The 24128-nt window shown below is 43.2% G+C and overlaps 1 protein-coding gene across 1 annotated transcript in view; it reads right to left on the reverse strand.

Moving 5' to 3' along the window:
* CLRN1 (clarin 1) overlaps window positions 1-23792 on the reverse strand; it is a 40576-nt gene extending 16784 nt beyond the window's left edge. The window contains exon 1 of the mRNA XM_058730218.1: window positions 23427-23792. Within this exon, the coding sequence (XP_058586201.1) occupies window positions 23427-23679 (253 nt within the window). The 5' untranslated portion in view covers window positions 23680-23792. The remainder of the gene's footprint in view (window positions 1-23426) is intronic.
* Window positions 23793-24128: the final 336 nt, after the last annotated feature.

The raw sequence follows: 24128 nt of genomic DNA on the forward strand, positions 1-24128 counted from the left end.
GACTGAGAAAAAGAGCTTGTGACTTAGGAACAAATCCATGGATGGATGGCAGAGAAGCCAAGGGAAGAAAATGGTCCAAACAATGATGTGAATCTATAAGGACAGGTATGAGGGTGCCTGGGTGGCTCAGCTGGTTGAGGGTCCGACTCTTGATTTTGGCTCAGGGCATGATACCAGGGTCGTGGGATCAAGCCCTGCACTGGGCTCTGTGCTGAATGTGGAACCTGCTTGAGATTCTCCCTCTTCCCCTGCCCTGCTTGCACATGCTCGCTCTCTCTCTCTCTCTCTCTCAATTTAAAAAAGAACAGATATGGAGTTATTATCAAAGTATGTTAGATGGAAAAAACAAATAGAAGTGTGCACCATTCTATCATTTGGGAAAAAGCCAATGGGGAATGTATATAATAACAAATAATTTAAGTGCTTATCTGATTTAATTCTTTCAATATACCACCTGCCACAGGAGAAAACTAGAGCTCAGGGGTGTGGTAACATACCCAAGATTTATACTTAGTAAGTGGTGGAGATTCAAACTCTTGTCCTCACTGTAAGTCACCACGCTACAGTAGCTTCAGGGCCAGGCATGCTTATCCACACTATTTCTAGAAGGCTACACATGAAACTGGTAACATTGCTTCTGGAGAAAGAGACTGAGGGATATTTCATTATGAAACTCTTGGATTTGTTTCTTTTTTACTTCTTGGGAAGCCTTTTCTATTCAGTGAAAACCTAAATAGTAGATAGATAAAGACAGAAAACTCCTGTGACTGTTCTAGATTAAGGGAGACTTCAGAGACTTGTTGCTAAATACAGTGTATGGATATTGTTTGTGATTTGAACAAACACTTTATAAAAGTCACTTTTGAGATAACCGGAGAAAATTGAACATGGACTGGGTATTAGGTAATATTACGTTACTATCATTGATTTTGTTGTTTGTGTTAATGGTGTTGCGGTTGTACCTTTGAAAGTCCTCATCATTTAGAAACGATATGGGTGAGATAGGTTGATAGAGTACAATAATTCCTCATGTGCGTGGCATAGTGGCAATATGGATGTTAAAGTTCACGGGTGTTCGCTGGTCCACCCTGCCCTGTGTTCTAGGGGCACACAGTGAACCAGCTAGCCTTATTCTGCGGATGCCCCGCCCTCCTGAGCCTGCAACTGCTGAGACCGCACAATCGATCCAACCTGCTGTGCTTAGCTCGATCAGCTGTTGATTTGCTTTTTACTAGCAGTTATCAAAAAATCTGCCTCCATCTACCTACCCTTTAAACGAGGTGGCAACCTCCTTGTCTCAGATAGGGTAGCTAGGTGAAGCCTGTCCGAAAATTGCGGCTTGTTACCCAAATGAAACAAAGGCTGAAAGAAGTTGCGCTGATTTGCCCCCCTGGAAAGAAAAGCTAGGCGCTAAAATAAATTCTAATTCTTAGGAAGTCTCTTACAATTTCCACCCTTGTGAGAAAAGTCACCCAGCAGGGCACTAATCCCTGCAAGTTACACAGTTATTTACATTTTCTCAGGTTTCTGTTTTTGATGAAAATTCCCTGAGTCTGTAACAATCGGCCAGAACTCTGGTAACATCGTTCCATTTCACACTAACGTTCACAGGACTTTTGCGTGGCTGAAGCTGAGAGCAGACATTCAAATAAATACCGGGAGGTGTCACTTCAGCGAGATTGGATGCTGTGTATCTAGGAGGTAGGTATGTTTGGTCTTTCCTTCCTTTTAGGTTTGGGATTGTAACACAGACAAAGGATTTGAACGTTTTGATCTGTGGAGGGGCTCTCATTAAATCCAGCCCAAGTCACTTCTGGCCTCCAGAAATTACTTAATTAGCTTTTGCAAGTGAAAGGGAGTTACTTATTAAAGCCCGCAGCTGATGCCACATTAGTACTGCAGGCTTGTACTCAGAAGGACACTCTCCTTGTCCTTCGTTCTCTTCTCACGGACTTCCTCCACTCTGTGCGCGAGTCCATGTGCCTGCCTCTCCCCATCTTCAGACCACCCCAGCCCCCAAGTGCCCTTCTTCTCCGTTATTTCATCACCGAACTTCCTCAAAAAGCAATACATGAGTAGTACCAACAGGACTAAAATTAACAACCAAAAGTTACATAGCATTTGCTATGTTCCAGGTACTTTACCTATATTGCATAAATTAGAAACTTAAATGTTTTAATCCTTACAACATAAATTGAAGCATAACTCAGGCAACAGATGTTGCCAACAGACGTTGGCGAGGATGCGGAGAAAGAGGATCTCTTTTGCCCTGCTGGTGGGCATGCAAACTGGGGCAGCCACTCTGGAAAACAGTATGGGGTGCCTCAAAAAACTAAAAATAGAACTACCCTATGACCCAGCAATTGCACTACTAGGTGTTTATCCAAGGGATACAGGTGTGCTATTTCGAAGGGACACATGTACCCCAATGTTTATAGCAGCACTATCGACAATAGCCGAGGTAAGGAAAGAGCCCAAATGTCCACAGATGGATGAATGGATAAAGAAAATGTGGTATATATATATGCATGCATATATTATATTTATACTATATATATATATATATATATATATATATATATATGTATATGTATAATGGAGTATTACTCAGCTGTCAAAAAGAATGAAATCTTTCCATCTGCAACTATGTGGATGGTACTAGAGGGCATTATGCTAAGCGAAATTAGAGAAAGACAAATATATGACTTCACTCATATGAGGACTTTAAGACACAGAACAGATGAACACAAGGGAAGGGAAGCAAAAATAATATAAAAACAGGGAGGGGGTCAAAACAGAAGAGACTCATAAATATGGAGAACAAACTGAGGGTTACTGGAGGGGTTGTGGGAGGAGGGATGGGCTAAATGGGTAAGGGGCATTAAGGAATCTACTCCCGAAATCATTGTTGCACTATATGCTAACTAACTTGGATATAAATTAAAAATAATAATAAATAAATAATGACCTAATGGGGAAAAAAAGCAAAACCACTAATTTGAAAAGAAAAAAATTTAATAAATTGAAGCATAGATGAGAGATCTAAATCTTTTAATTGTCACAACATAAAACATAAATGAGGGAGACTTAAGTCTTACAACAGCATAAGGAAGGTGCCATTTTATTCTCAATGTATAGACTTAAAAAACAAAAAAACCCTAAGGCACAAAGAAGTAAACTAGCCCAGTCAGGGGCATCTGTGCCTTTGCTTTTAACCCTCCCCTGCTATTTTTTAGATTAAAGTAAAATTAACACAGTAAAGAATTCTCCCCTTTCACTGTATACTTCTGTGAATTTTGATAAACTCATTCTGTCATGTAACCACCACCACAATCAATATATAGAACAATTTCACCATTCCAAGAACTTCCCCATTTCTCCTTTATAGTCCACCTGCCCCCACTCCCCACCCCCTCGTGCTGTATGTGTAACTTTGTAAAAGCTGCCAATTGTTGTCCAGAGTGGCTGTGTCATTTCACAACCTTCCCACCAGCAAAGTATGAGTCCCAGCCTTCTGCATTCTTGCTGGTACTTGGCAGCTTTTTAAAACTGTAGCCATTAAATAGGTGTGTCGTTTACCTCATTGTAGTTTTACTTAGCATTTTCCAAATGACTAATGATACTGAGCATCATTCTGTGAGTTTATTTGCCTTCTGTATATCTCTTTTTGGTGAAGTGTCTCTTTATATCTTTTGTGCATTTTTTATTGGATTGTTTCTTATTACTGAGTTCTGAGAATTCTTTATGCATGCTGGATACAAGCCCTTTATCAGATAAGTAATTCACAAATATTTTCTCTAAGTACGTGGCTTGTCTGTTCATTCTCTTATCAGTGCCTTTTGAAAAGCAGTTCTGATTTTTATGAGTTCTAGTTTATCAATTGTTTTTCTTTTATGTATCATGTTTTGGATGTCAAATCTAAGAAGTCTTTGCCTCATGCAAGGTCACAAGTATTTTCTTCTATGTTTTTCTTCTAGACATTTTTTAGTTTTAGGTTCACATTTAAGTCTGTGATCCATTTTGAGTTATTTTTTGTATATGGTCATGGTTAAATTTGTTTGTTTGTTTGTTTTGGCATATGGATATCCAATAGTTTCAGTCCTTAAAAGGCTGAACATAGACTTAACATATGACCCAGCAATCCTATTTCTAGATATTTGTCTAAGAGAATTAAAAGCATATGTCTACACAAAAATCTGTATGGAGATGTTTATAGTGGCGTCGTTAATATTTGCCAAAAATTGGAAACATCTTAAATATCGATCAACTGGTGAATGGATAAACAAGCTTTGGCCTGTCCACAGAATAGCATACTTCTTAGTAATACAAAGGAATGGACTATTGCTGCATTCAATAACATGGATGGATCTGAAATGCATTATGCTAACTGAAATTAACTACACTCAAAAGGCTGCATGTTGTATGATTCCATACACGTGACATTCTGGAAATAGCAAGATGATAAGGACAACACACAGATCAGGTTTTGCCCAAGGTTGGCAGTGAGAGAGGAGATTGACCACGAAGGGGGGCACAAGGGTAATTTGGAGAGTAATGGAAGGCTGTATATCCTGAATGTGGTGGTATTTACACGCCTTTATGTATTAGTCAAAATTCATAGGCCGGTACTCCTAAAAAGCATGAATTTTACTGTACGTAATTATACCTCAATAAACCTGCCTAAAACTAAAAAAGAGCATGAGGGCAAGGTCTGGAATGAGTAGGCTCTTCCAGACGTGAGCAAGGGCCTCAGCAAAGGTGACAGTTTGGCACGGAGGAGGACGAGCTCAGTAGAAGGGAAGAAAAGGAGCACAGGCCAAGAGCCAAGCCCAGGTTCTAGTCCACCATGTGACCTTGAGCAGGTCAAAGAGTCCCTGTTTCTCTCTGCAAAATGAAGGTGTTCCATGGGGCAGCCTGGGAAGGGACCAGGCATTTGAAATTAGAGGAGGTTCACATGTCAGCTTCTTTTCTAAGTCTGTGAAGTCTCTAAATCTTGATCTCCTTATCTGAAAAATAAGACTAATTCTGCCTTTCTCTCAAAACTGTGAGGACTCCATGACCTCAGGGTATGGAGTAGCTAGCACAAGGTAGGTGGTCAGGAGAAGCTCTCCGTGCTGTGCCCCTAGGCCAGCTCGACCACTGTTCATAGCCATCCCTTCTCACCTCCTCAAGCACACTGCTGAGGATTTCTCTTCTTTCTCTGCCACGCAATTTCCTCCTCTCTTTGGATCAGCCCCTTGGGCCACAAAAAACATGCTGTCATTTTCTCATCGTAAAAAACTCTCACGTGGGGCGCCTGGGTGGCTCAGTCGGTTGAGTGTCTGACTTCAGCTCAGGTCTTGATATCCCAGTTTGTGAGTTTGAGCCTCACATCGGGCTGGCTGCTGTCAGTGTGGAGCTGATTTGGATCCTCTGTCCCCCTCTCTCTCTGCCCCTCCCACGCTCATGCTCCCTTTCTCAAAAAAAAAAAAAAAAAAAAAAAAAAGTCACTTAAGCCCTCCAGCTATTACTCCTTTTTTTTTTTTTTTTTTTTTTTTTAAATTTCCCTTAAGCAAAACCTCTCCAGGAGTTGGCTATATTCTCAGCAGCAACTCCCTCTCTCCACTATTTCTCTTGAACCCACTGCACTGATAACAGCATTTCCCAAGAGAGGTTCGAGCTGCCAAACCCAATAGTCAATCTTTGTCCCCATCTTCCTTGGTCTACATTTGGCACAGTGGCTCCCTCCCTTCTCCTCGAAGTGCTGTCTTCCCCTGGCTCTCAGACACTACACTCCTGGTTTTGCCACCTCACAGGCTGCTATCTGGATCTGCTATGTTGGTTCATCCTTATCCCTGGGGTCATCCAGGGGATGACTCCATTCTTGTACCTCTTCTCTTCTCCCTCTTCCCTCACTTCCTTGGTGCTCCATCCGGTGGCATGGCTTTTACTAGAAACACTCTCAAACAGGTATTTCCAGCCCAGACTTTCCCCCTGAATCCCACACTTGAAGTTTCCAGCCAACTTCCTATTGACTATCTTGACTGGGATCTTAAATAGGAGTCTCATTGTGTCCCAAACCGCACCCGTGCTTTTCCTGTCCTCACACTTGCTTCCTTCAGCCTTCTTCATCTCAGTGGCTGGAAGCTCCACTCTTCCTTGGCATCATCCTTGATTCTTCTCTGACTCTCATGTTTCATCCACCAGGAAAACCTGTGGGCACTACCTTTAGAATCTGACCACTTCTCTCTATTCCCACTGCCCCACCGGGTCTAAGCCAGCGTCATCTCTCACTTGGATGGCTGCAAGGGCTTCCTACCCGGTCTCTCTGGTTCCATCCCTCCTTCTTACAATCCACTCTCAACCCAGGAGCCAGAGGGATCTTTAAAAAAATGAATTGGTTCAGGAGTACCTGGGTGGTTCAGTAGGTTAAGTGTCTGACTCTTAATCTCAGCTCACATCTTGATCTCAGGGCCATGAGTTCAAGCCCTGCGTTGAACTCCATGCTGGACGTGGAACCTACTTTAAAAAAGTGAATTGGTTCTGGGACATCTGGTGGCTCAGTCAGTTAAGCACCTGACTTCCACTCAGGTTATGATCTTGTGGTCTGAGGGTTTGAGCTGTGCTGACAGCTTAGAGCCTGGAGCATGCTTTAGACTGTGTCTCCCTCTCTCTCTGCCCCTCCCCTGCTCATGCTGTCTCTGTCTCTGTCTCTGTCTCTCTCTCTCTCTCTCTCTCAAAAATAAATAGACATTAAAAGGAAAAAAAATTTTAATGAATTGGTTCATATCAATCCCCTGCTTAAACACTTCCAGTGGATTCTGCTCTCAGAGGATAAGCCAAGTCATTATAATAGCCTACTAGAACCTATGTGGCTGGACTCATTGCCAGACCTCTGACTTCATCTGCTACCCATTCCCTTGAGGAGTGTGCCCTAGCCACTGGACTCATTACTGTACTTCAAACATGCCAAGAGCACTTCTACCGCAGGGCCTTTGCACATACTGCTCCCTCTGCCTGGACAGTCCCCTAGATATTCCCATGGCTTGCTCCCTCACCTCCATGTCTTTACTTAGGTGCTCTGTCAGAGGGCCTTCTTTGACCACCATATTTAAAGTTGTCATCTCCTGCCCACTCACCTTCCCTTCCAACTCTCCTCCTTTCCTTACTTTTACTTTTCTCCTTAGCAATTATCACCACCTGACCAAGTCTATACTTTTACTTGTTTGTTTCTCTCCTGACACAAGGGCAGGTGCATTGGTCTATTTTATTCACTGCTATATCCCTAGCACCTAAGAATGCCTGGCACAGTGTAGATTAGTATTTCTCAACTTTTTTTTTTTTTTTCATTACTGCTCCTCACCCCAGGAGTCTTTTCAGACATTTCTCCTAATCACCCTTTCCCAATGACATCTTAATACCACAGATATATTGTGTATTGATTTCAGTATTATATTTATATATTTGCTTTATACACATACACACTTTTTATTTATATTTATTATTTTCATAGACACTTCTTAAAGAGTAAGAGTTTTTTTCCTGCTCCCAAGAACCAATTTTCATCCCCTTACAGGGAATATAGCAGCCATTAAGAATGCATGATGTAGCTGTTAGACATGTTTATGTTGGATGGATACCTTTTGCTTGGAGTAGGATGCAGGGATTGAGTCTGATATGGTTAGCGGGTCTGGGGTTTCTTGGCAGAAGTCAGTGGTTTATACTGAAGGGAGTTACTTCCACAAAGGTAAAAAAAGGGAAGGAAAAAAGAGGAGTAGACAGTCCATTTGGTGACCCCAGGGCTAGAGGAGAAGAAGAGGGGGGTTAGCAGCTTCTAGTGTGATGGGAGTTTCTGGTTAAGAACTTGAATTTGTCAGGGCGCCTGTATGGTTCAGTTGGTAAAGCGTCCAGCTTTGGCTCGGGTCATGATCTTGCGGTTTGTGAGTTCGAGCCCCGCGTCAGGCTCTGTGCTGACAGCTCAAAGCCTGGAGCCTTCTTCGGATCTGTGTCTCCCTCTCTCTCTGCCCCTCCCCCACTCATGCTCTGTCTCTCAATAATAAATAAAAGTTAAAAAAAAATTTTAAAAAAGAAGAACTTGAATTTGGCTGTGGAGTTTAGCAGTCGCTGTTGACCTTGATGTAACCTACTGGTGGTAATAGAAGCTGGATTGAGAGAGTTTTGGGAGAGAATCTGGGGCAATGGAGATAAAATAGAATAATCACCAGAGGGATGATAGGAACATTTTTTTTTTTTTAAAGAAGTTGAAAGACCTGGTTGGTAACTGGAATGGAATCTCAAATCTCTTTATTAAAAGAAAAATTTAAATCCAACATATTTGGGGGTTGTCGACCTGTTACATGGAAACTGATGGCTGCTTAATAGCAAGGTTTAAAGTCTGAGATTTGTAAAAGAATTCATCTCAATTCAAGGGGCTCCTGGGTGGTTCACTTGGCTGGGCGTCTGACTTCAGCTCAGGTCATGATCTCACAGTCTGTGAGTTCAAGCCCCGCATCGGGCTCTGTGCTGATAGCTCGGAACCTGGAGCCTGCCTCAGATTCTGTGTCTCCCTCTCTGCCCCTCCCCCACTCACGCTCTGTCTCTCTCTGTTTCAAAAATAAATAGATGTTAAAAAAAAAAAGAATTCATCTCAATCCTAAACATGACAAAGCTCTTTTTCATTAGCAGGGCGGGGAGATTAGGAAAAGATGGACTTGCTCCTCACTGTGTTTCCATTCAAATGTCCAAGTGTTTATAGAGGAATTTTTGAAAATAAATGAACAACATTATAACAATGAAGTGGAGATTAAGATAAAAATCTCACCCACAGTCCTACCAATACAAAAGCAAGGTTTTCCCTTTTATTTTAGTCGTTTCAAATCTTTGTCCATCTTAATACTTATTTCCTATGTTATACTCGTAATGGAGTTTTGAGGTTCTATTCTGTACGTCTTATTCAGAATAGAAGCGTTTTCCATGTCATACGTGTTGTCTTCACAACTATCATACAGATAACAACGTGGATTTTCCATCAAGCTGATGCACTGCCTTCTGTTAGGTTATCGTCCATGGTTTCGGCATTCCAGCTGAGTCTGTAATGGCCACCTTCAAGCACATTCCTTCTTCTTTCTTTTATGGGCGTGGAAGATGAGCAACACTAACTTTTTTGGATGAACTTCCAGGAAAGGAGTGACTTGGATCAGAATGCTTTCTAAAAGAATGCTGTATCCCAAACTTCACAGAAGACCATGGGGGAGGGGAGGGGGGAAGAAAAGTTACAGAGAGGGAAGGAGGCAAACCATGAGAGACTCTTAAAAACCGAGAACAAACTGAGGGTTGATGGGGGGTGGGAGGGAGGGGAAGGTGAGTGATGGGCATTGAGGAGGGCACCCATTGGGATGAGCACCGGGTGTTGTGTGGAAACCAATTTGACAATAAATTTCATATTAAAAAAATTAAAAAAAAATAAAAGAATGCTATATATGTATAGATCCAAGGTAACCTAAGGAAGGTGAGTTGTTTTGTAACATACATGTCAAACTGCTGGTTCAGAGCTCAGTTTCTCTTCCCTGCAGTCTGTAAGCAGAGATTTCTGACAAGATTATCTAGTCAGAAACCGAGAGCTAGAAGATACTAGTCATTGAGGCCACTGTCCTAATAGCAGAATAGAAAGCACCTGTCATGGGGTGGGGGGATGGGAAGGAAATCCGCACTGCATAACTAGCTCAGTGAACAGAGAAAGGCTGTCATACCCTCATTAGTGCAGTCGGCTATCACAAAACGGAGCTGAGCGAGTCCTAAGCAGAGGATCTGCAGTGAAAATACAGCCATAGGGGAGCTTTCTATGGGGAATTGTCCCTCCCTCAATGATTTGGTGGTGGTGGGGGGGGTCTATTCTTTGAGCCATGTCCCTTGACTCTGTACCCCCATTGCAACTTGGGCCTCTGATCTGTGGGCTCCCCCCCTCCCCCAGCCATCCTGCAGAGTCTTTTCCAGTCTTTTCTGCTTCTGGCCCTTGTCAGATATTCCATCCCTTCCCCCACTCTTAAGCACCTATCACCCCCACCTCCTGCCTCCATTTCTGTCAGTTTGTGTGCCTGGCTTACAGAAGGCTTGAAAACATCCAGTGAATTGAACTCTTCCAAAGAGAAAACAGGGGCTATCAGGGCAATTCTCTCACCTGTCAGTTCCCCATTGCCATGTTTTTTTTTGGTTTGGGCCCAGCCTTCCCTCCATTCTGAGTGACATTTTCTTCCTCTTGTCCAAGGCCTGGCCTTCTCCCTGTGCTGTCAGACTCCTCCTTTTCTACCTCACAGGGTCCTTTCTCAATCCATTACCTACCTCTCCCGTCTGTCTTCTGCACTTTCTTCAAGCCTCTCCCGTTGTGAACATACTCGTGGACTCACCCATACACGCTCGTGCACACACAAGCATGCACGCAGATATGCCTGCAGCCCTTCTCTGAGTCCTTGCCTCCCATTCCCTCCTCAGCTCTTACAAGGACCTCTCTTGCCCACCACTCTATCAGGAATGCTTTAGAAAGGTCTCCCATGACCTTGTGGTGTTAAAATTCAAAGGACTGAGGCACCCGGGTGGCTAAGTTTCCAACTTTCGCTCAGGTCATGACTCATGGTTCATGAGTTCCAGCCTTTCATTGGGCTCCGTGCTGTCAGCATGGAGCCCGCTTCAGATCTCCCGTCCCCCTCTCTCTCTGCCCCTCCCCCGCTCATTCTCTCTGAAAGAGAGAGAGAGAAAGAAAGAAAGAAAGAAAGAAAGAAAGAAAGAAAAATTAAATTTCAAAGGACTATTTTAATTGCCTCTCGTTTGGCACCTGTGTGGTGTTTGGGACTGTTAACCATTACTTCCTTTTGAAAGTTTCCCCTCTCTCGGTTTCCCCTCTGCTCATTTCCTTTCCAGTTCCCTGCCCCTCCTCCTCAGCCTGCCTTGCCAATCCCTCCTCTCTACCCATAAGTATTGGTATTTTCTAAAACCCACTCTTATTCACCTTCTCATTGGATTCCCCTCCCTGGAAATCTTTCCTTCCATTGTAGATCCCACTAGTACCTCTAATCTGCTGATTCCTTCTTCTCTACCCCTACTCCAGACCTGCTCCCATGACCTCCACATCTGTGCAACTGATGGACATCACTTGTTGCTGGCCTATAAGTGAACCTCATTAAACATGACCAAAAATAGTGTCCTATTCCCTCTAAACCTTCTCCTCTGTGTTTCTTTTCTCAGTGACTTGCTACAGCTCTCTGTCCTGCAGAAGTCTGGGGTTCATGTCATGTTGCTAAGGTCTGTTGATTTTTGCTTCGGATTATTTTGGAAATATTTCCCCTCGCTTGCAGCCCTCTGATAATGCTTTGGTTTGGGCCACCGAATATTGGATGAAGGAGCCTGTGGACTGGCCTCTTCACCTCTCTTTTGGTTTTCTTCCAATCTATCTTCTACCTTGTCACATACCTGCTTAACACCGTTAAGTGGCTTCCCACTGCCTTCGAGATCAAATGAACTGCGTTGGTACAGCAAAGTCTTCCATATTCTGGTCACTGCCTTCCTCTCCAGCCTTATCCTCCTTCTCCTTTCTCTCCCATCCTTTGTACTCTGACCACAATAGTCTCTTCATACCTTGGCTCACGCTATTCCTTTGCTCAGAATGGCTTCCTCCGTGCCATTTAGTGAAATCTAACTCTAACTCTTAAGAACTTTCTTCCAGTTTCCTTGTGCCTTGCCCTGTCAAAGAATAATTCTACTTCTTGGGGCTGCGTGAATAAAAACAATAATTGTGATAGTAATTAGTGCTATTCAACTATCTACAATTCTGGTTCTTCCCAATTCTGGGCTCGTGATAGGATTGCACGTCCCGGCCCCTTTGAAGTTAGATGTGGCTGTGTAACAACCTTTGTCAACAAAGTCTAAGTGGAAGTGGCATGTGTCAGTTACGGGTCAGAGGGTTTACTTGCCAGTGTGAGAGTCTCCACAATTCTTTCTAACAACTGGTGGCATTCCAGATGGTGGCTGCACCCTGGAATGGACCTACAGCTGATCTCTGACAAATATGTTCTCTGAGCAAGAGATCAATCTTTGCTGATTTACTTGTGATGTTTGAATTTACTTGTTGTTGAAACGTAACAGTCCATCTTGACTGACGTACTGGTGCAACTTTTATATGTTGCCAGTTATTTAAAACACTCTTGCTAGAGTCTTCATTGTTTGTGAACAAGTACCCTCTCTTATTCCTTCATATCTGCAGAATCTAGAAGAACGCTTAGGCACATTATAGGCCCCAGTGATTTTTTTTTTCCTCGGCGTGGGAGTGAGGGCACATAGACTCTAACTTACAGAGAATTTGTGTCTTACATGTAAAGTCATGCTGTTTTCAATAGATCATTGGAGAGTAATAAGAATAAGATAAAAAAACTATTTGTTTTTACCAACTGCTAAGTATGTTCCTTTATTACTTGCCATTAATTCGTGTTTTATTTGCTGTCTCTAAATGCATGGCTTTCATTTCAGTTGCCTTAAAATTTATTTCTATCTGCTGGTTTCCTCCGTTATATTTTATCTTGAAACTTTGTTCTCCTTTATATCTATTACTGATTCCAGTCTGACAGTCCTATCTTTTATCCTACAGGTCTTGAACAGGAATTTAGTAAGTCCAATCTAAATCTATATTTAGGCATTACCAAGAAGATTAGTTAGAATATCATCCAACACCAAAGCAAGAAGGACAGAGATGCTGCTGGGAAGACAAATAGCCAGGCCTTAACTGAAAGGTAACATAGCAGGTTGAAAAAAGCATAGCTTTTGTAGTTAGGAAAGTTTAGGATTAGTCTCATTTGGCCATTCACTGCTCATGTGGGCGTCTGGATACCTTGGCTCCCTTCTGTGTAAATGTGAGTAGTGACAGAAATAAGTCAAAGAACTTTTGAGACACACAAGTGAGATCACTTACATGGACGCTCTATGTCGATTTTAAGTAATCGCTTAAATATTTTTTTAACACAATGAAAACGGTAGGGCAGTCATATTTCCACGAAGAGGAGTGGAGGATATAAGAACCCAGTGTCTTGAGAGCGTCTGCATTTTCAAGTCTCATGATCAGGCATTGTGGGTGGGTGGGAATTTTGGGCTCACAGGTGGTCCGAGCACTTAACTGTATGTTGAGACGGACGATTCCCGCCCCCCCCCCTCCCCATAGGGGTCCCTATGGACATGGAACCCCTGAACACATGGAATTCAGGCAAAGTTTCTATCTTGTAGCCCATACTTTTACTTTTCTCCCCCTCCCTGACCAGGTGGGTGACTATTCCTGTAAATGATCCAGGAACTTTAGATTTATAGCTAATTACTTATTTGGTACCTGTCACACACTTTCCTCAGCATCTGATATATTGTTCTCATTCTCATTTCTATTTCCCTTGTGCAATTTCTTGCACATTCTCTGTAATGACTTCTCTAAAATGATTTTTGGGCCGATGGCACATCTCTAAGGAGGTGATAGTCTCCTGATAGTCTCTTTGGAAGGAGCAGAACCCTTCCACAAGAGACAGGCAGGTGAAGGTCAGAATGTTAGCGTTCTTTCTGGATATAGTGCTGGAGAATGTGGCTTAGATCTTCCACCAAGTTCTGCTGAATTCGGCGGCGTCACCCACCTCGTCACAGGTGGGGCTGGACACCTGAGAGCCTCCCAGTCCAGGGCAGAGCAGGCTCCCTTATCCTGATCAGGTGGAAAACAGGCTCCTGTAAGTGGTGGGCAGACTCAGAAAGACGAGAAGCCTCTGGGGCTGAGAGCCAAGTATGCTGTTCCTTACTCAAACTCATCAATCAGATCTCTCGTTCTCGCTGAGGCCAGGCAGGTGTAGGGCAACTGTGAGACCCTTCATGGAAATAAACAGCTGAAGGAGTGGAAACTAAGGATCCTAAAGCCTCCCACCTGTGTGGAAGCAATGCTAAACACTGCTGTTCCTCTTCCCTGCCCTCCTTCTGGAGGTCTTGTCCTTCCCTAATTTGGGGGACTTCTGATGCCTCACCTGCTTCCACCTGTCTTGGCCACTGGCCACCTCTGTAGTTCTCAGCCTTGGCTACACATCAGAATCTCCCAGGGAGCTTCTCAGCCGTCCCACTTCTCAGGCACCCCCTCCCAAGATCCTGGTTCGACTGGCCTAGGATGGAGCCTAGGTGATTCTATGGTGCAGGTGATTCTAAGGTGCAACCAGGGTTATGGATCACTGACCCGATGGCTTAGGTTTCATCAACCCTTTTCGCCTTTATCTGGCTGGGTGCAGAATGAAGGTAACACCATCTGTGGAGCTCTGGGAATGAAGGCAGGCTCTGATAATGATGTCAGCCATGGTGCAGCAACCTCTTCCTAGATTAAAGCCATGTGGTAGCTTCAGAGGTCCTGTCTTCCTTCTCAACTTGTCCTCCTCCACATAAAAGGTGTGTAAAAACCGTTGTATTTGGCCCCTTGGTGCTCAGCTATTCATTTTCTTGAAAGGGAGTAAGAGAGAAGGTTTCTTTCTTCTTCCGGAAATGCTCTTGATCTGACTTTCGCCTCAGCCCATCTGCGGCCGGTCATTATGAAAATCCAGTAAAAGGCATTCCTTGACATACGCTCAGTGCATTCGCCTCCTTTAATATCCCCCATAAGCTCACGCCTAGGTATTGAGCCAGGCTGCTTTCTGACAGCTGCCGTGGTCAGGGAGAATGAAATCCGTGACCCCAGCACTTAAGAGGAGGAGACCTCACGGTAAGATAGAACCGTCTAATATGCCAGCTTTTCAGTACTGCGCCTGAATTCCTCTCAGCTGAAGTGTATCTACCTGACTCAACCCAATTCAGAGGCAGCCCCGTCAGTGAGTCTTAATCACCCACGGTGGCTGAGGGACGACAGCTGCTTTGGCGCATATGTGTCTCTGATAACAGAACCCATTTGACTGCTCCTAATCCACAGGGTATGATTATGTTGGGGTAATAACTCCTGAGAATGGCTTTGCTACAATTATAACACGCTGAGAGGGAGCGAAATACGAATCCTGCATAAATTAGTCTGCCAGGTACAGTTTGCTATTAGTCAGCTCTATCCTACCTGTAATAAAAGTGTATCATCTCCCAACCAGTCTGGGTGTTTACAGGCGTGACCGGGTGAAAGACTTATTTGTCATTGTTTAATTTAAATAAGTTTTGTTAAAAAAAAAAAAAGGAAGTCTTTAATTTTACGAAATCCCTGATCTACTTCAGAGATAAAAACGAGCTTTTATTTTTCACTTTTTAAAAATGAGATTTTAATTTATGCTCTAATTCTAATCCACTGGCTCCTAATAAAATACCAGTTTTTGAAGTTAACCAAATGCTATGTACCTGCTTTTCTTTTTATCTCTGCCTCTGTTTTGAACACTCAAGACACCTCAGAAAAGAGCCTGCCATTTTGGTGAAATAATTGTTGTGGTCAAGTAAGTAATTCTGAAGATCATACCATGAAGGGTTTTGTTGGCGGTGATCTTAAGTCAGCCAGCCACAGGAGCAATCAGCTCACTCTGCTTTCAACATAAATTATCAACATTAATGTAATATAATTTCATAACCCAAAGATTAGCCATAAGCATGTGACCCGCTCAACCTAGATTATTAAACAGACTTGGCTTGACTGTTTTACCTTCCAAAGGTCAGGGATCGAGGCTGAGACATTAGGGCCACTGGAATGTGAAATAAAGAGGCAGTGAATGAGCCCAAGTCACTAGGCCAAGGACCATCATCATATTGATATATAAGATTTAGCTCTTATGATGTCCCAACGTCATTGTTGAAATGGATGGTGAAACTGAAGTTTGCTCGTATATTTTCTTCCTTGCTTTGTGTTCTTTTTGCACGTTGTAAGTAGACAGATGTGGCAGAAGAATGATCGCGATCTATCATGCATCTGAATTTCAGTCTCAGGTTGGCTACCTACTAGATCTGTGACTTGGAGAAGTCCTGTGACCTCTCCGAGTTTACAGTTTCCATTTTTGTTCAAGGGGGAATGGCATCAGAACACGTCCCAAAGGGGGTGGAGGTGATATATGCAAAATGCCTGGCACCTATCAGGCACCCAGTAAATGGGCAGCGGAAATAAGTGTTTTTAATTCTGTGTTGTCCAAACGTCCTTGGGGAAGATACCCACAGCTAGTCAAAGAGAAAGCACAGGAGCAAATTGTAAAAATGATTTGGAGTCCTGCTCCGACAGGTGAAGTTCACACACACACCAGGGTTAAGTTCCAGAAGCCCCACCTGGGATCTATTGCACGGAGATTCAGATGCAGCCCCGTCAGCCTTTGCTTCATGGCTCAGGAGAGCCCAGGTGATGACTTTACTGGCTATTAGAGTAGAGAGTAATTTAAAGTAAAGGAAGGGGTGTGTGCGTGTGTATGCACTTGTATGCATGCATGTGTGCAAAACTATAGTCCTCAAATGAGGCTAATTCTGTGAGGGATTTTTCCTGGTAAATAGTCTTTTCTATGTCTTTGCCTGGAAAAAGGTCATTTCCTGGTCTAGGCAAGGAGAGAAGTTCCTTTCCTCAACAGCATCTTCCCATATTTCTCACCAATTGGAGGATGATTTCTGCTTCAGTTCCTCCTTTGGGTAAAGAATCCCCCGAGAGTACGAAACACGCTGGTCGTTCCTAATTTCTTGCCATTATCAGTTGATGAAACCAAATGCAAGAAAGAGGAGTTTTTCAGGGAGGATGGCAGAGAAGTTTCTAGGAAAAATAGAGAAAGGGAAAAGTGGAGGAAATAGGAGTTCAGCCTCTCACTGTATTTTGACTTCCCTTTTGCTTTCTCAATAACCCCATCCAGTCTGTTTGGGTGTTTGTGGCTGCCCCTGCTCGCTGCAACCCCAGCAACGCACCTCTTTAGAATTCCAAAACATTCCATTCTTTTTTTTTCTCCTTCATTAACCCGTAGTTTTCTACACAAAAAGTAAAAGCTTTTGACCGGGAAGAAGAGGGGCATTCACTTTGATAATAAAATTCATTTGGGTCCTGATAAATGGTAGGTATTTCAGGATACTTTAAAAATCATGAGATTTGAGGACCAAAGAGTAAAGGCACACAAAACTCACAGCTTCCGACAATGGTGGCTGCAATGTGTCAGTGGAGGCTTCAAGCGACAGAATAGAAGGGTCAAGCAATTTTAAAGCCGGAAGGACCTTGTCGAGAACAGCCAGCCCCTCATTATATAGATCATAAAGCGTTTGCACTAGAAGAGATGTTAGAAAGCACCTGGCTTCACCTCCCATTTTACAGATGCAAGAACTGAAAACCAATGAAATGTGATGTGCTCCAAATCCAATCCTCGGTGAGTGACACAGACCTGCCACAAACCCAGGTTAATCCCGGTAGTGTCTGTTTACCGCGCATTTATTAAGCACCTCTCTGTGACGTGCACCGTGTGGGTCCTGCTGGAGGGAGTTCCGGGATGAATGATACCGAACTCCTGCCTTCTGGGGGCTGAGGGTCTCCTTGCAGAGAAATACACTTTCTCAAATACTTATAATCCAAGGTGATTTGAATAGACCGACTATCAAGGTCTGGGAAGGACAAATCGGGAAACCATTATTAAGCTGAGAGAAGTTGAAGATTTCCCCCTTCGTACCAGTGCTGCTTAACAATCACTTTTGTTGAATGGGAGGAAAACAAAAAGTCTATTTGCTGGACTGTTTTAATGAGTGAATGAGACTAGACAACAGGGTCCTGAGCTAAAAGGCAGGAGGGCCCATGCAAGCTAGGCGAAATGGTACAAGTGGCTGTCTTCCCTCTGCCTTCCTACCAGGTAGGCTTCCCCGCTGAACTCCATAGCTTTCCCTCCCACCAGACCATCCGTTAAGGAAGGGGGGGGGGGTAGGCAGTGTTACTAGAAGGAGGTACCATCAAAGACCTTTGCGGCTCTGCCGTGGGCAGGCAAGGTGATGGGAGAGATGTGGGATGTGCAGGATGGTGACGAGGGGAGCCCCTGGGTCCTTCCAGGTGGGGGAGCCACACTTGCAGGAAACCATGAAGGTACAGTGCCAACTCTCAGTAACAGTGGCAGAAACTGAGTCCCGACTATTCTACCCCAAGATAGTAGGCTTGAGAAGCCACCTGCTTGCTGACACAAGCAGTTTCTTTTTTTTTTTTTTCTTTTTTTTTTCCAACGTTTTTTATTTATTTTTGGGACAGAGAGAGACAGAGCATGAACGGGGGAGGGGCAGAGAGAGGGAGACACAGAATCGGAAACAGGCTTCAGGCTCCGAGCCATCAGCCCAGAGCCCGACGCGGGGCTCGAACTCACGGACCGCGAGATCGTGACCTGGCTGAAGTCGGATGCTTAACCGACTGCGCCACCCAGGCGCCCCTGACACAAGCAGTTTCAACATCCCCTCTGTAACCTGGGTGATGTGCCTCATTTGGTAAAGAAACTCTGCACTCTAAAAATATGAAGGGGTGGGGGGTGGTGCCTGGGTGGCTCAGTTAAGCGTCTGGCTCTTGATCTCAGCTCAGGTTATGGTCTCAGGGTCCTGAGTTCAAGCCCCGCATTAGGCTCCGTACTGGGCATGAAGCCCACTTAAAAAAAAGCATGAGATTTTTGGGGCGCCTGGGTGGCACAGTTGGTTAAGCATCTGACTCTTGATCTCGGCTCAGGTCATGATCTCACAGTTCGTGAGGTCAAGCCCCACATCGAACTCTGGGCTGATGGTGTGGAGCCTGCTTGGGATTCTGTCTCTCCTTCTCTCTGCCCCTCCCCCACTTGTGTGGCCTTTCTCTCTCTCTTTCTCTCTCTCTCTCTCTCTCTCTCTCAAAATAAATAAACTTAAAAAAATATGAAGTAAGTTAAATCTCTGTTAAGCTTTTTAACACATTTTCAATCATAAGGTCTCAATTAAAATGCTTTTAAAAGTATGACTAAAGTTGCAATCTGTGATCCATGATTGGTGAGATCTTATTTTTCACATTCCAAAAAAAAAAAAAAAAATTCCATATGTTTTTACCAGCTCATTGAACTATCTTGGCAATAAATAGATCAGCATATCTAGGAATGATTGATACCATATGATTCTTGGGTATCCTATTTTGATGATGCTCTACAGTGTTTCCAAGCACCAAAGCAGAAACCCACCCGCACATACTAAGCTCAAAACTGGCAGTTTTTGTCTTGATGGCTACAGTAGGAGTTGAAACATCATCATTAAAATTTTACAGGTGACATATCAGGAAAAATTAAGCCCACCGGTTGTGTTTCCTTGAAAGGAAAACAGCCCTTCATCATAATGAATGAAATTGTGTGCTAGGTATGAATGCTAGTGACCTCTAGAAAATGAAGCGCTGACCCATAAGTGGATGAGAATCAGCCAGAGTAAACGAGGCAGAAGTTTTCCCGGCATAACTGTGCATGCTGGCAGGGAAGATTCTTGTTATAATTAAAAGAGATAGAGTGGTCAGTAGGGAACGTTTAATAGGAACAAACATGACAACGTTGCCTGACGGTTTTTCTGCTCCATTCCTTATCCTCATGTTACACTATATATCTGGGTTTTAAAAGTGACACATGGCACTGCCCGTGAAAATAACACATACACTTGTGCAGCAGAACCGAGCAAAGATTCATTTAGAATATGGACGCTGTCAACGCCCAATTTAGTCAGAGTAAATCTCTAGCTAAGTTTGCACTGTCCCGTTGTGATAGCTATTAGCCACATTGAAATGGCTGGTGAGCACTTGAAATGTGGCTAGTTTGGATGGAGGCGTGCTGTAAGTCAAAATATACACTGGATTTTAAGGACTTATCACAAAAAAAGTAAAATATCTCTTACGTTGACTACATGTTAAAATGACAGTATTCTGGGTTTCTTGGGTTAAAGAAAAATGTCATCACAATTCATTTCACTTGTTGGGGCGCCTGGGTGGCTTGGTCGGTTAAGCGTCCGACTTCGGCTCAGGTCATGATCTCACGGTCCGTGGGTTCGAGCCCCGCGTCGGGCTCTGTGCTGACAGCTCAGAGCCTGGAGCCCGTTTCAGATTCTGTGTCTCCCTCTCTCTCTGCCCCTCCCCTGTTCATGCTCTGTCTCTCTCTGTCTCAAAAGTAAATAAACGTTAAAAAAAAAAATTAAAAAAAACAAAAACAAAAAAACCCAATTCATTTCACTTGTTTCCTTTACTCCCTTTCTAGTATGGCTACTAGAACATTTAAAATTACATATGTGGCCTGCGTTTATGGCTTACATTGTATTTCTGTTGACCAGTGCTGATCTAAATGAAAAGTTTGGTCAGCAAGGTAGCATTTAGCAATCCCACAGAACCAAAATGTAAATCTGTATTAACTGATGCTGCCTCCACAGTGCGAAGAACCGGGTCACGCAGCGATTGATAGTTGGACGAGCTGCCTTTTCCATTCCTCCTACATTGGAAAGTTTCTTCAATCCAAATGTTTGCTTAATAACTTTTCTAAGGGGAATATGAGAAAGGGAAAAAGTTCTGGGAAGTGAGTCGTGCCCTAATCATAACTTGGGCTCTGGAAGGAACAGGAAAGAATCGTCTACCCTGAGTTCTCTGGGGGCTCTACATTTTGCTTGAAGGATGCCATTATTGAGAAAACAGGGTTAGGCCTCCCATTCTCTTACAGTAACAGGACTACACTTTTCTCTCAGGCGAATGATCTGAGGGCTCTCTTCCTTCAAGAATGCGTTGTTAGAACGTCACTGACAGGGTGATGGCATTTTGAACGTGAAGATATGGACCGTGAAGCCTTCCTGTAGCAGGAGTGTCAATTCAGTGCAGGATGTTCGAAAGGCATATTGGTGAGGAAGTTTTTATCACTGAGAGGGCTGCTTGTTTCAATAAGCAGTATGCAGGGCACCTGGGTGGCTCAGTCGGTTAAGCGACCGACTCTTGATTTAGGCTCAGGTCATAATCTCCTGGTTCATGAGATGGAGCCCTATTGGGCTCGGTGCTGACAGTGCAGAGCCTGTTTGGGATTCTCTCTCTCTCTCTCTCTCTCTCTCTCTCTCTCTCTCCCTCTCTCCCTCCCTCCCTCCCTCTCCCTCTCCCTCTCCCTCTCTCTCTCTCTGCCCACCCCTGCTGTTGCTCTCTCTCTCTCTCTCTCTCTCTCAAAATAAATAAACATTTAAGAAAATTAATGAGCACTATGCTTTTTAGGGAATCCAGTATTCACTTTTCCTAATTTTCTCTTGTGTTCCATTGAAAGAGATACTTCTAAGCTTAGGCAGAAAAAGTGATACTGTAGGTATGCTTTGCAGGGTCTCATTGAAGTTAATGAGGTTTTGGGGTGCCTGGGTGCTCAGTCGGTTAAGCATCCAACTCTAGATTTTGGCTCAGGTCATGGTCTCATGGTTTGTGAGTTCAAGCCCCACCTCGGGCTCCATGCTGGCAGTGTGGAGCCTGCTTGGGATTCATTCTCTCTCTCCCTCTCTCTCTCCCCCTCCCACCCTCCCTTCCTTCTTCCCCAGCTCACCCTCTCTCTCTCTCTCTCTCTCTTTCTCTCTCTCAAAGTAAATACATTAAAAAAAAAAGAAATTAATGAGGTTTTAACATGTCTGGGGTAGAGACAGGTTACATAGAGAGGCTGTCACCACAGAACAGACTAACAAATGTAAGATCTTAACGAGGGTGGGGGGAAATGTTCAAAGTATCACAAGGACAAATGAAATTCTGTCATAGGTGAAGGTATTGTCTAAACCCCACGACTCTATGAGTCTGCACAAAAGCAAAGGGTAGGCCACCTGACTAGCACAATGGCGCCACAGACAGAGCTAACAGAGGACACGGCCATGAAAACTATTCATCAAACCGCTGAGGCATGTGGCTTTGTGAGGATTAAATAAGACAAAACACGCTTCGTGCTTCATGTCTTGTAAGTGTTCACAAAACCTACCGTTTGAAACCTGTCCTATGGTATGAGTAAAGCTGATCTCTGTTTCACTGTACAAAATGCAAAGGCTCCAGAAAACTCACTGTATGGTCCCTGCTTTTGTCTAAATTCATGTGTGAGAAGCTTTCCTCGTGCTTTTTAGCTGTCAATGAATGAGAGTTACCTAATTCCACTCATCTTTTTTCCTCTTTTATTTTTTAACACAGTTGCAAATCATGTGATCTACTTTGTTCTTTTTTCCCCCCAAGGACAGCTAAGCAACTTTAACAGCCCCATTACCTTAATGAACTGAAGCCATTCAGCGAAAAGAGTTGGTATTCACTTCATCAAATCTAGTGGATGATAATTTTCCGAAAAGCTAAAGACTAATTCTTGAGGATTTTTTGGAGCCCTGTGACAATTCATATCACCTAATAACCTATGTGAGTGAAAGTTGGTGTCCAGTGACTGCGAAGAAGATAGAAGGAATGTTGCAGAAATATAAATAGGCCAGTACTGAAATTTAATTAGACACTGCATATGTTAATAATAAATTCAATTAATTTAGCTTTCTACCTATGCTAGAGAAAAAAAAATACCCAGGCAAAATAATAATTCATTTTAAATGCCTCACTTGGTAACCTCCTTTCCTGAAGAGTGATTTATGCAGTAATTTACTGGCTGTTTCTTCATAAGATTGTTCCAAACCAGCCCTTTGAAATAATAATAATTTCTGAATGTGTGTTGTGAGAGATATAACAAATGCCTTCTTATTAATTTTCATTTAATGAGTTGCCTATTCACATGGTAATTTTTAAAAAATTCTCTTCTTAAGATAAACAGGTTATAAATACTGTGGGTAACACTTCCATCTCACAAAAATCGAACAGAAAACCCATCTCATATTCTCTACATGATTTGAAGGTCAATCAGTTGCAAATTTTCTATCCTAAATAGGCATCTGTTTCTTTCCCAGTTAGCATAGCAGATCCGCTTTAAATTCCAAAAGCCAAGTGATTCACATTGGTGAAAAAAGAAAAAAAAAAAAAGAATATTAGCAGCAGGAAAGGTGCTAGCAGGGATAAAAGAGGGATAGATGGGGTACAAAGTCATGGGCAAGGTGGAAGAGAAGTTAGAGTTGCTTAAGGAGCCCATGACACTGATCTTTTTGTTTTAAGAACAAAAAGAAGATCGTCTCTTACAGCTTTCTATTTCTCCAAGTTGCTCCCCCTTTAAAAAGATACCAAAATTTCTAGCATAAATATTAATGTTTAAGAGAATTTAATTGCTTACCTTCTCAAAAAGCTTAATTCCATACCAACTCATTAACTATATATTGTCATAATAAAAACAGAATGAAATAATAAGAACAAAATAGTAAAAACCAGGAAGAAGAAATTGCTCACAAGAGTCCTAGATATTTCAAATGGTTCACGTCTGTTTTAAGAGGCTTGTAATAGACAGGGCAAGGCTCTTAAAAATAATTCCTTCTTAAAAGTAATTCCTTGTAACAATTGGGAGAGCGCGCCTAAAGTATTAAATAATTCAAATGCAATTGTTACTTACGTGAGAACCGAAAGGGCCTCGCTCCCAGCCCGCACTGCCTCACACCCTCTCCGTGGAAAAGCCCGTACTGCATTTCTCCCATGAACTTGTCCAGCTCCTGCCCAGAGGCATTGACGAGCAAAGCCCCTGTTTTGCAGAGGAAGGTGGCTTTGATCCACAACGGTGTCCCCAGGGCTGTCACAACTCCAAGGGCGCACACGAAGCTTAACACCCCAGCCATACAAAAAATGACTTTCTTTTGTTGGTTTGGCATGATGAGAAATGGCTTTTGCGAGAGTGAGGTCTAAAGAGGAGACTTTTGTGACTGATGAGAAGTGACTGCCCCTTTGGCTGCATTTATTGTAGAAGCTGAACGGACAGATCCCGGCCACAGAGGCACCTTCACCCTCAACGGTGGTTCTTGTCAGTAGAATGGCAGGATATGGAGACTTCTTCATCATACTTACTTGACTTCTTTTCTGCTGCTGCTTCTCTCTAATTTGGAAGCTTTGGACTAAGAGTCTGTGAAATAAAACTCTTTCATGCTGCCTTCGACAATCTCCTCTTGTGTCACTTGGTAACAAAGGTCTAAGATAACAGATGGAGTCCTCCCTGTAACTTGATAAATGCCTCCCCTTTCCTCAGCCTTTTGTCTGATTGGATGAGTTGAAACTTTCAGAAACAGGCTTGGCTCCTATGGCAGATTTTCAGCAACCTGAGAAG

This window comes from Neofelis nebulosa, chromosome 5 (assembly GCF_028018385.1).
Source record: "Neofelis nebulosa isolate mNeoNeb1 chromosome 5, mNeoNeb1.pri, whole genome shotgun sequence".
In the NCBI taxonomy this organism is placed as follows: Eukaryota; Metazoa; Chordata; class Mammalia; order Carnivora; family Felidae; genus Neofelis; species Neofelis nebulosa.